The 12,421-nt window shown below is 46.3% G+C and overlaps 1 protein-coding gene across 1 annotated transcript in view; it reads right to left on the reverse strand.

The window, feature by feature from the left end:
• mcu (mitochondrial calcium uniporter) overlaps positions 1-12,421 on the reverse strand; it is a 52,802-nt gene that overhangs the window by 17,135 nt on the left and 23,246 nt on the right. Inside the window, exon 2 of the mRNA XM_049007886.1 lies at positions 8,155-8,259. Coding sequence (XP_048863843.1) covers positions 8,155-8,259 — 105 coding nt within the window. The remainder of the gene's footprint in view (positions 1-8,154; positions 8,260-12,421) is intronic.

Raw genomic sequence — 12,421 nt, forward strand, 5'->3', positions numbered from 1 at the left:
GATCGGTGTCCTGGTGCATGCCGCCCTTGCGGACTGCGGCGTGGGGGCCAAGCAGGAACGATGGAGAGTCTCAGAGGGTTGGAAAAGAACTGGAGGGCGAATATTCTGAAGCAATAAACACGGAACTGGCTGATGGCGGGGAGAACAGCACGCCCAAACGGATCACTGGTCGGTGTGAATGAACCAAAACAGCCATGCACACCAAGGCAGCGTGGGAGCAGAGCCACCTTGTCGCCCAGACAGCAGGCTCTCCAGCCGCCTCCCACACTGTACAGCTTCAGTCCCTGTGAGCCAAAGGGATGCAGAACTGGCTGGGGGGGGGCAGCAGGCCAATGCAGCATGACTGACACACCTATAAGAGCTGTTCTGTGAATGAAGAGCTGCAACGGGGGCGTTGGGGGGAGGGGGGGAGTGGTGCATGGGCTGCAGACAGACCCCTGAGAGTCTGGGGGGGGTGGGGGGGGGGCAACCTGGAAGGGAAGGAAGAGAGCAGAGGAGCGGAGATGTGGAAAAACAGAAAGGGAACGGGTGAGAAAGGGAGAAAAATGAGGAGGTGGGAGAGCGTTAGAAAAGAGGGGAGGAAGATGAGTACCAGATGAGTGCATGGGGAGGAAGGAGAGGAGCAAGTGGAGCAGAGAGAGCAGAAGGCAAATATGCAAAAGACGACGACAAATTTAGCTGAAAGATGTGAAGCAAAACCAGGCGGCTTTATTCAGCTTCATTAGTCGTCACCCATGTACTCTGATGGAGCACAATGCCATGCACTATTTAAAGAAACAATTACTGATTACAACCAATCAGACGGTTGCACAAACAAACTTATGTTTCGGCTCAGCTAGTGTAACTATAGACCCCCCATCTGATTTCAAACCAAATGGAGCTTCCGGATAAACTAACATCAGAACAGCAGTTTTGTATTTGTCCTGTCAACATGTCAGACCTGCACTAGGGTTAAAATAATTCATGCTAACCGTAATCGCTAGGAAACGGTATGCTTTTTTCCTTAAACTTACGAAGCTAGCAAAGTTATAAAATGACAAGAGGCGGGTCGATTAATACTGGCAGCACGTTTCAAACTTCTCCATTCTTAGACTAAAAATGGACTCATATTTCAAATGAATTTTTAACAGCACTTGATAATGTTAATTTATTACAGCTGAAAACCAGATAAAATACATTATAAAAGCTGCTTATGAGAAGCACTTCTCAGGCTAAAGCCATTTCTAATGGTTCTGATAACCACAGCAGACAAGGTCTGGACACTTCAAAGTCATGAAACATCACACTGCTTATATAATGCACAATAAGGCATTATGAGGCACCCGCTGCAGTGTGCATGAGGAAATCAAACTGCACTGCATGTGTTCCTGAAACAAAAGCAGTGTGTCAAGTACGAACACCTCATGCATTTACAGCCCCTACACGATGCCTTTTTTCCCCCCGGAAATGCCAGGCCACGTACAACAAACTACTTTCTACTGCACATCTCTGCCTGCAACACCAGAGTGCTCATTCATTGCATATCTAAGCCCCTGTTAATGAGACTATAGCTCAATTTCCATAGGTTTTAGACTGTGAGGTCAAGTGTTCCTGGTAAGTAGTTTACCCAAGATATCTCCTTAATGAGGCTCTAAAGCTGTTGGGGAGGGGATTCATTTTAACATCCTCATCAACAAACTGAGGATAACCCTTAAAGGAGCCTATGTTAACAATGCGTGGGGTTCAACCAGCTCTCCATGCATGCCTTGAGAACCTCCAGGAATGCAACGGCTATCGAAGCACATGCACCCAGATGTGAGCAGACAGGAGCGGCATTCATGGAGGGTTATGGTGGCGAGGTTGGTGCCGTGGAAAGCGGTGAGCTCGTAATCGTGCAGGACAGCCTGCCTGCACAGCGTGAGGTTGCTAAATTGCGCACATAGACAGATGGCACGGGCGGGTGGTGGCCACGTTCACCGTGCCGCTATAGAGCCCCCCCCCCGATCTCTTGACTTTCGCACCCAACCCTCTGACCCCACACCCTGCGGATGGGAAGAGCTTCACAAACTGGACTACAAGCGGAAATAGGAGAGGCAGATCTCAGGAGAACGTGGAGAACAGATTCCGTTCTTTAGGTTCACCTCCAAGGACACAAGAACATCAGAGCTGGTCTGAATGTGGCTACATCAGGAAAGAAGGGTCGTCTTACTATAACCACACCCTGACACACTATCTGAAGCTCCCCCCAGCATGGGATTTTACTGAAAAAAGAAAGGTTCTATGCTAAATCAGTCCGCAGCCCCTGTGACTCTGGAACACCCCCATGCCCAACCAGCGTGTCAGACACATGACACATGATGGATAACGGTCACACATACAGAGCATAAACACAGCCCAAGGACCACAAGGACCAGTCTAGTACAAACACACTTCCTGCTCTCATCAACCGAAGTGAAATCTTGGCATACTGTGATCTTGATTTTGCGCAGTATATGTTGCTCATTTCATCAGCGGCTCCACTGACAGCGCAGGTGTTTTTGCGTGCGGAGCAGAGAGCCCTTTCAGACGAGCAGCTCTCCCGACAGAACCAAGGTGGGCACGAGGCATTTGCTTCGTTCAGAGAAAACACATCTAACAGCTGAAATAAGCCTCAGAATTGACACGCTTCTCGAAGATAACTTGGCTTGACAGCCACCCCTCGTTCTCTCCCACTGCAGATGACGCTGTGCGTAGATCACAGCTACTTTACGCACAAACTGGTTCACCTCCAAGGACACGACATGGGGGGCAGTTTGCTAGCATTCTGGCTGCTAACGGTAAGTAGAGACCGCCCACGCTCTGCAGTCAGACTGAAAGCTGTCAGGGGAGCCCGCAGGCTGAGTAACCGAGCTGGTAATGGACACTTCCTGACTAATTGAAGGTGCTGCTGTGAGTGATTAGGCTCCGATTGTCTCCACACGCTAAGATGAAGGGTTGATTCCTGCAGGATAACCATGAAGGGCACACTACCGGGAAGAGCCACCCGGAGAGAGACTGCGCGCATACTGGGGTGTAAGCATGCATAGGTAGGTGTGACAGACTATCTGTGTCTCGGTGTGGGATGTAGTGTGATCGTATTTAGTGGGTAGCGGATAGCACACATACGCACCTTGGTGCCAAGGTAAACTGGTCACCAAATGCCATTCTCCAGATGTGGCTTTCATTCTGGCCACTATCCAGGATTCCTCCTGCGAGTTGTTCCCACTTGCAGCCAACCTCAGTCTGACAGACACCTTCCAGTTGCCTCCCGTTACCCGGGAGACGCCCGTCTGCATGGGCAAGGCTGCTGTTGCACGCGAGTAGCAGAGTATTCCCAAAACCAGTGGTGTGTCTGCATCGACATCCCTGTCCTCACAGGAGGCACGTTTGTCTACCGACCCGAAACACGATGTGAAACACAATGGATCAGATGCTGGGCAGCAGCAAACCTGCCTGCGCCTCACCCAGAGCTAACAGCAGCTTTCAAACATGCTGGATCGGAGGTAAATCATGCAACACTTCACTCCCTGCTTTTCAGCGAGAGCTTCAATGTCCAGACACAGGTCCTCCTGTTCTGCCGCAGCCAATCAGAGAGTAAAGCCATCTTCCGTCTCTCATCATCATACATCATACATTCAGAAAAGGTGTCAAAAAAGGCACATTCTATCCTGAGGAAAGATGCCGCTGATGGCGAGATCACATTATCCTGCGCTGATTGGAAGGAGGGCAGCCGTGAAGGTGAACGTGCACTGAGAGCACCGGGGGGCATAATCAGTGCGAAGGCAAAATGAGCTGACTGTGGGAAAGCCAAGAGAGGTGAAGACATTGGTACGGATGGAGGGAGAGTAATCTGGGTGGGGCAACCGTCTCTGCTGAGCAGGCCCCCGTTTAAATATTCCCAGGGCGCACAAGCTGCATACCCTGATTGCATTATAAGATGCTTACTTCACAATACTGATGCGGGGATGCCTCATTAATGTGAATAGTTTCTTATGTGATCAGATAAATACATCTTGAAGCATAATCTAAATATATCTGTATAAGAGGAACTGCTGGAAAGCGCCAAGCCAGGCTCAACTCTCAGAAGCGATGTGATACAGAAAGTCCTCCCAGTGGAGTATTGTAGCACAAATCTGTGCTTCAGGTCTCTTGTACAGCTGGTGTACAAGAAAGTTTCTCCATCATAAGGGTTAGGTACTGGAGTCTTGCCCCTTTCCCTCACCTTGCACAAGCCAAGGACAGCCCTCACCAAGCTGGTCTGTGTGTGTGAGTGAGTGAGTGAGAGAGAGAGAGAGAGAGAGAGAAAGAGAGAGAACACACCAGAGAGAAACCAGGGAACACCCAGGGCAGCACGGCACGAGCGTGCGAAAAAATAACAGCATGTGACGTTTGCGATATACAGTGGGGGAGCCGCGTTAGGAGTGCCGCACTCTCCCTCCAGACGTGTCAGCCTCGCGGGAGCAGAAAGCTGCCACCGGCTCCTGCCGTTCGCGCCCGAGCATTAATGACGAGGAAGATTTTACTGAAGGGCATCTGAGGCTGGAGGAAACCTCAGTGACTGGGTCCCAAAAGCACCGTTTCCTGGTCTTTTCCAGACAGTCAAAAGACAAGGGCAGTTCAGGCACATGGTCTCCTACATTAAATAAATGCCATGATGAATCCTGAAACATAAAATAAACCTTATTTTTTAACAACAGAAAAGGTTTGTTGAAACATTAACCCCCCCCCCCACACACACACACACACACAGCCCCACTAGCACTCAAACTGAGAAATCAGGCACTTCAGCAGACAGGGAGTGGGTGTCCTTCCCTGTTAGTGCAGACAGCTAGGAGTGGGAATGGAGGAAGCCAGCCAGGCACCAGTAGTAAAATAACGACACACAGTGAGCCAGAATTGCAGGCACTGCTATGGAGGGTCTGCAGGAAGAGTAACTGACACAGGGTGGCGATCGCCAGTATCCACCAGCCCCCATCTGATCATTGAGCAAATGCCTTTACTGCACAGACCACAACATACAGAACGGACCAATCATCATCTTCCATACATTTTTCAATACTATCATGACAACAGCTGTGTGGTGACTGCGAATGCCAGATAGGACACTGCAGCGGAACCTCAGCAGATCCAGTGATATCTTCAAAGCCTTCAGCAGATCAGTGAGGCTCCTCCTCCTGTCACTGCCACTGAGCATCTTTCACGCACACCGCACACCGCATGGGCTTGGGCTGCAGGGCTCGGAGAGCTAAAAACCAACACGTGTGTTAATTAAACATTCATACAGGAGGCTGGCAGACACCTCGCGCCTTCAGGGCTCCTATTCTCCGCTAAGTACTGGCACTGCTGTCCTCGGCGGAGCCTGGCGACGCCCACTGGAAACCACCAGAAGGCTGCGCCAGCTCCAAGGAGGGCAGTCGATCTAATCACGGGATGAAGAGCAGAGAACAGCATCTCCAGCAAAGGAACCTGAGGGCGAGGAAACCCCGTCTGGGTGGCGGGGCACTAACCAGGCTAAATCCACATACGGCGACATCAAACTGGAATCAGCCTGTATTACAATATAAACACTGGCAGGCATTTTACAACAGCACATTTAAGAGGGGGCGACACAGCCGCCGCATGCAACACCAACACAACCTCCATAACCTTTTGAAAAGGTTCACCTTACAAGCCACCATCTAACCGCCATCGCTTCCTGGCAAAGCTACAGAGCTGCAGCCACTGTGGAGGGAAGTGGCACGAGTTCCCTCCGCCGCAGATTCCTTTGTAAAACGGCAAGGAGGCAGGGACCTTAAGTAGGGTTAAGGCAGCATGTCTGGCGAGCTATATACACAGTTAATATACACAGTTAATATACACAGTTATGCAGAAGATCCACTCCATTGTTTTCCGTTATGGACGTAAAGAGACACACGAACTGTCATCGTGTCAGTTTTTCAATCAGTCTGGAGAGAAGCGTGCGTGTATTACTCTCCCAGCACAGAAAATTGTTTTTCTTAAACGTGTCTTCCTTTATATATCAAGTCTTGCAAAGCACTCCTATAATGTTACTCCTATATAACACCAAAACAAGTAACGCTAAAGATAAAGCATTTGCATTTGGACATATTGCTTAATAATGACCACTCTGATGGGAAAGGATCATATGCATCACGCTTCATCGTTTGATGATACAAGTTCATGGGAGTTTTTCTTGCACAAATTTGTGGATTCAAGAAAGTAGAGGAAGAGGAACCATGACATCTGATTGAGTGGTCCTGCCTCCTCTAGTTGCTTAGACCTGCCTCCTCTACAATCTGATTGGTTATCCATTTTTCATTCTAAATTTTTGTGTAAGTGTAACTCCCATGAACACGATAATGAACACTGTGAAGAGCTATACCTAAGTAATCAACCAAAAGTAGTATAATCACAAATCACGCTGAGTAATTGAGGAGATGACAACTACCTCCATCTATCATGACCATTTGTTACCATCCTATTAATTACTTTAATTGGCAAAACGATGATGCATCTAATTAGCTGGGAAAAAATGTACGGTTACTATGATTCATGACAGTTAGTAGGGGCTGCTGCCCAGTAAGTGAACAGATGACATCCATCAATAGAGGAGTGCATTCGAGACTGGCTGTCCCCTCTATGTCCCAACCCTCACTCATCCTCTTCCCTTCCCCCATCTTTCCCCCTTCTCTCTTCCTCCTCGGCCTCCCCAGCCCGCCCTGTTGCCTCACTGTAAACGTGCCTCAGAGTCCCTGCGAGCCACTCACTCTCCCTCTCAGACCGTCTGCCAGCCGCAGCTCCGGCCGATCGATGACCCAGGCCACAGTAACTGCGGGCCGTCATGGATACCGGTCAGAACAATACAACAGCACCGCAGCGGAGGGAGGGAGGGAGAGAGAGATGAAACGGAAAGACACGAAACGTTGAATCTAAACGCATCTGTGATGGTGGTAAATTCAGCTTGAGCACATCATAGAGAAAGAAAGAAAGAAAGAAAGAAGAAAAGAAAGAAGGAAAGAAGGAAAGAAAGAAAGAAAGAAGATGCAGCCCTACAGCAATTCAGGAGCCTAGCAGTGATGGCAGACTCCAAGAATGCTGGAAAGCTGGATCCAGGATCACCAGCACCTTGTGCCTTTGAATACAGAGTTTTTCACGCCTCCAGCAGGGATTCAGAATGAAGTGGTTTTACACACGCTGGGGCTCCTTCAAACTGCTCCGTCTTTGTTCCAGCCCTGCCCGTTCCCCACCCTTCCTCTCAAACAAAAATGTTTGTCCCACGTTTTCACTTGCTGCCCGGGTCATTCCACGTCCCCCGCCCGCAGGGCATGTCACGCATCACCAAGACACACAACCAGAGTTGTGTGTTCCTGCAAACGGCCCCTCCTTCCTCTGTGCGTGAATGTGCGGGCACGCCCAAAGGTGCGGGTGTCTGCGTGCGTAAATGAGAGGGGGAGAGAAGGCACTTCAGAAGACTCCTTTCCAACTGAACGCAGAGAGTCATATCTCAGTAATGCAAATATTCAAACCGCACACCATTTCCCATCAGACTGCTACACCCAAAGGCAGACAAACACCTCCTTGCATACCTCCATCCATACAACCTGTTTTACCGATTAAAAGTGATAACCTGTTTCAGGGAAACATCCCTGGTACATGTTCCCCTTGTTCCTCTGATGTTCAGACAAAATGTCAGCACATGCAGGGAGGGACAGAAAGCTGCCATATGAAAGCAAAGGGCCAATAGGAAATCAGTGGCAACTATTTATAGGCAAGTAAAAGTGGCTCAGAAATGTCGTAACAAATCGGCAGGAATCGTAGACGGACGGAGGACACGGACAGCTCAAAGATTTAACTGAGCCCAATCGATACTGTTAACGGGCGCTGTAGACGTAGAGAGGGCAGGGAGGCGGGCAAAGGACAAGCACCCAGACGGGCACACCCGACGCCAGGCGGGAACCTCGGGAAGGGCAAGAACGCCGTCACTGAGTGAGAAGGTCAGGGCCGTTATCGATATTCTGTGGGGGAAAATGTCTCCATGACATGGCATGGAGTCTAAGGGCTCCTGTCAGGGCTGAGAGTACAGACCACAGATCAGCGGCTCCTCTCACATGCATGAGAAAACGACAAGACATACACACAGTGTGGCCATGTGCTCACCTGGGCTGGCATGGGACTGGGGGAAGTGGGAAAAAGGGAAGCTCTGGGTCGCAGGCCATGCGTTCTCCTTGGAGACTGATGGGCCAGTGGGAGAGACAGCGCCTCCTGCAGGGAGAGAGGCAGTTAGACAGGATTCTGGTATATAATGTTAAAAGCTCTACACAATTTTAGTTAACTCTGGGGTTTCTCCCCTTACTGTTGGTGGGGGGGTCATATGAATGCATAATTACAGAGTTCCTACCTAATCTGGGGTATGAGCTTGGATTAAACAAGAGCAGAGAAATAAAAGTCACTGAGTTGAACTCAGAGTTTAAAGAGAATTCCTGACAGCAGAAATATAAGGAAACTAAAAACCAAAAACAATTTTTTTTTTGCACGTCTGTCGAAAATCAGCCGGAAAAACATTTCAGGTGTGACCAAGCCTGTCAAATGCTTCAGCCGTTTACTCCACAGAGATGTTCCTACACTGCTGCATGTTTGAAGCTCACAACATACGAGGAAATCTGAAATGCCACGATGAAACACGTCACCACTCCGCCGTAGTGCTGTTTCCCTCTTCCTTCTGGCCTTTCCCACAATGCACTGCACCACTGCTAGGTTTCATTAAAAAAAAAAAAAAAAAAGACACCAAACATCAATGTAAATTGGATCCATACTAAACAGGAAAAAGACAAGTAAGATTTGCACCTCGTTAGGTAGCAGTGTCTTCTGTCAGTGCTGATGTCCCAGATAGCACTACATGGGGTACTGCCAGGTCATTGGGTCTGCCATGTACTTGAAACACTATTTGTATGAGGGAAACTCTAGCCCCATGCGTCATTTGATCCTTGCCCACTTCGTACTCGTTAACGATTCATTACCTGCTAACCTGCTGCTAACGGCCCTGTAACTTTAACAATGAGGTGGTAGAACAGTATCAGGCTGCTTGACAGTTTCTTCGCGTGACATCAGCGCTTAATCTCTGTATGCCTGGAGACCAAGTTACAGCGGAAAAAAAAAGCTCATTACGTTTCAACACATTTAATCGCAGAGACATTAGTTATGAATTGGCCAAAAGAAACAAGAAATAGAGGCAGGCACTGATTTTCAGGGAGCCGGCACAGACGACAGCAGATGCTGGTGTCGAAAGGGAAGGAGACTGGAGATCAGATAAGAGGTCTGGCTAGTCAACGGAGGAGCAAAGGAGAAATTTCGCCAAAGACCATCAAAGTGGTTGAGAAGCCGAAACTGAAAGGGCATGTCCAGTCCCTGGGGTGACGGCCACGCTGCACTTGAAAGGCAATTAAGGGCCAATTCATTTTAAGGGCCGGAACACTCCAGAGTCCCCCCATCCCGACCACCCAAAGACACACTGGCACCCAGGACTCCCTCAAGGTCACTGTTCGTGCAAAGGGATCAAAGGAAACTGCAAGGGAAGAGCTGCACGATATATCATTTCAGCATCAGCATCGCGGTTTGAGCATGTAATAATCAAATCGCAGGATGTGCAATGTCTGATTTAATTTGCCTTACTTGACATGTCGTGTAACAACATTTTTGCAGCTTACTACAAAAGAAAAACTTGCATGGTTGTCATTTTTCATGACAAATCTGTCTGATTATATTATACACACACACATATATATATATAGATTTATTTATTTCAATTTAAGGGTTTTTGGATACACAGAGTTTGTAACTAGTGAGTGATGCGCAGGGACTCCATGCAGTGAACCATCAATCAAAATCTTTGATATATTAGTACTGCACATTGTGCAGGTCTATTTAATATACAATTGCAATTTTCACATCGCAAGGACTGAGGCAGCTGGATTAAGACAATAAGTTACACTAAAAAATAAAATCCAGGTCATAGGGAACAAAATTTTGCCAGCATTTTAAGGATCATTTTCAAGATAAGACTATATGTAAAAAAAAAAATTCTGATTAGACTTTACTGCCCCTCATTTTGCATGAACTCGACTAGAAGATAAGCTAATGCTATTGCAGAGTGTGTCAAATAAGTTGTATAAGGGTATAGTTTATTACGGATAAATTTCCTTCTTTTTGTTTTAGAAATATCGCAAAAATAATTGCAAAATATCGCGATATGATCTTTTTCCCCAGTAACATTCAGCACTATGCAAGGGTCACATTCATTCAATGTCACACTTGTGTTCCAGAAGTATCTCCAGTAAAACTGACCCTAATCACAAACACCAACCTGCTAGGCTCATAACAGTGAGGAAAAAAAACAAATATAATCCATTACTACTGTTGTTTCCTGGAGCCACAATTTCACGTGAGAAAGGTACTAATCATATCTCACTGCGACAGCAGCATCTGACATGAGGCACCTTTAATGTAATAGATAGCAGGGCTGCATGATTAATCGTTTTAAATCGCGATCTTGATTCATACTTCTATGAGATCTCATTCTAGGGCAGTACAATTATTCGTTTTAAATTGCAATATTGATCCATACCCCCATGAGACCTCATTCTTACATGACACTGGTTATGCTGTGTTTGCATTAGCAGGAAGATCCATTGCATCAAACCAAGTGCTCCCTTTTCCCCCCTAAGCTGTATCCATAAATGACGATACACCTGCAATAAATCAGGAAGAGGGGGCAGAAAAACAATAATAAAGTGAGGTTGAGATTTAAGTTTATGTTTAGCATTTGTCGCTGAATGACAACGCATCGCGAGGCGGGTTTTGGTACTAGTACCCATCTAGAAGTCAAAGGAAAAGTACTGAAATTACTGTACCAAAAATAAGCTATGTGGTATGGTGTAAAAGCGCTATTAGTGGTTTATTCAAACCCAGGAGTATGCCCATTCTGTTCTACAAAGTTGATATGACAGCCCGTTTCAGTAACGATCATATTGTCAGTGGTACACTGATGAGGAAATTATGACTGACACCGATAACTAATATATTTCTGCCTAATGTCGCTGCTACAGATAACCAGCTAAGTGAGCCACCTGCCAAGCGGGGGGAATCGGTGGCGCAGATTAGCAGAATGACATCACACGGTTTTCTGTGGAAAACGAAAGATCGATCTAGGGTCCAATGCGATTATCTCCATTACTTCAGCAGTGTCATTAGCTGTGATGCTGCTCATTTGGAATATTGATAAAGATCGGTACGTTAACCTTGGGCAAGGGTCGGCAACCTGAGGCTCCTTGGCCGTCTACTGGCGGCTCCAAAGTGGACTACCATGCATATGCACAATATGTACTGTTATGTTAATGAAATTCAGCAAGTATGGTATAGTATGCGGTTTCGAAAATACCCATAAGAACATTGCAGACCCTACACCTCAAAAAATCTAAATAAGCTTTGGCGAACATCACATATTGATTATTGGTGGCTTGTGACGTTCATCTTGGTAGATTAACTTGATTGAATAATATTGATCCAGTCTGGACCACTTTAATTTTTAAACCAGTAAATATGTTTTAAATAATGGCCTAAAACAGAAAAAGTATCGAAACAAAGCTAAATTGTGTCACGAGGCAGCTAAAAGCAGTTCTCAAAATGTAAGAAAAAAAGAATACAAAATGACAATTGAGAATTTAGATATGAATGGACAGAGGCATATTCCAGGAGTAAAAAAAAAAGAAAATTATAATAATACTAATATGGCGATATATCGTATGCTGAAATATTATGGTTACATAAAATGCAATATGCCTGCTTGATCACAGCTGCAAACATAAAACATGTAAAATTACCAGGTCACTGTGATTTTTCTGTCTATATCTTCAGATAACGTTCCGATGTTTGGACAATACAAAGACAATTTGATTTTAAAGCAAGATTGCAGTCTTTCATTGTTCAGATGACTTCAGAGTTGAGCACAGTTGCTGCCAATTTTGTGGCATATATTTAAAAAATTAAAACGATATAGTTCAGAAAAGTAGGGACATGCCATATTCGTTCTTAAGTCCATGAAGTGCTGAAAATAATTGTTTGTTTACACTTTGCTGTTGCTGTCATATTAAAAATGTTGCTAAACTGTTTCGTGACAAATTTCTGTTTTCAGTAAAATGTTGTGGCTCCAATGGGTTTCAGTTATTTAAAAAAAAAATCAAAAAATCTTGTTAACTGGTTTGCCAACCCCTCACCTAGAGTTTCCTAACCCCTGCTCCGCAGAACGTTGGGGGTTTTGCAAAGGGGTTTGTTAATTATCAAAATTAAACAATGTATTGCCTCTTTTCAACCCGTCACTTTTGCATGTACTCATCTGAAAAAAAAATCTATTCACCACCAGTACCACGCT

This window comes from Brienomyrus brachyistius, chromosome 3 (genome assembly GCF_023856365.1).
Source record: "Brienomyrus brachyistius isolate T26 chromosome 3, BBRACH_0.4, whole genome shotgun sequence".
In the NCBI taxonomy this organism is placed as follows: domain Eukaryota; kingdom Metazoa; phylum Chordata; class Actinopteri; order Osteoglossiformes; family Mormyridae; genus Brienomyrus; species Brienomyrus brachyistius.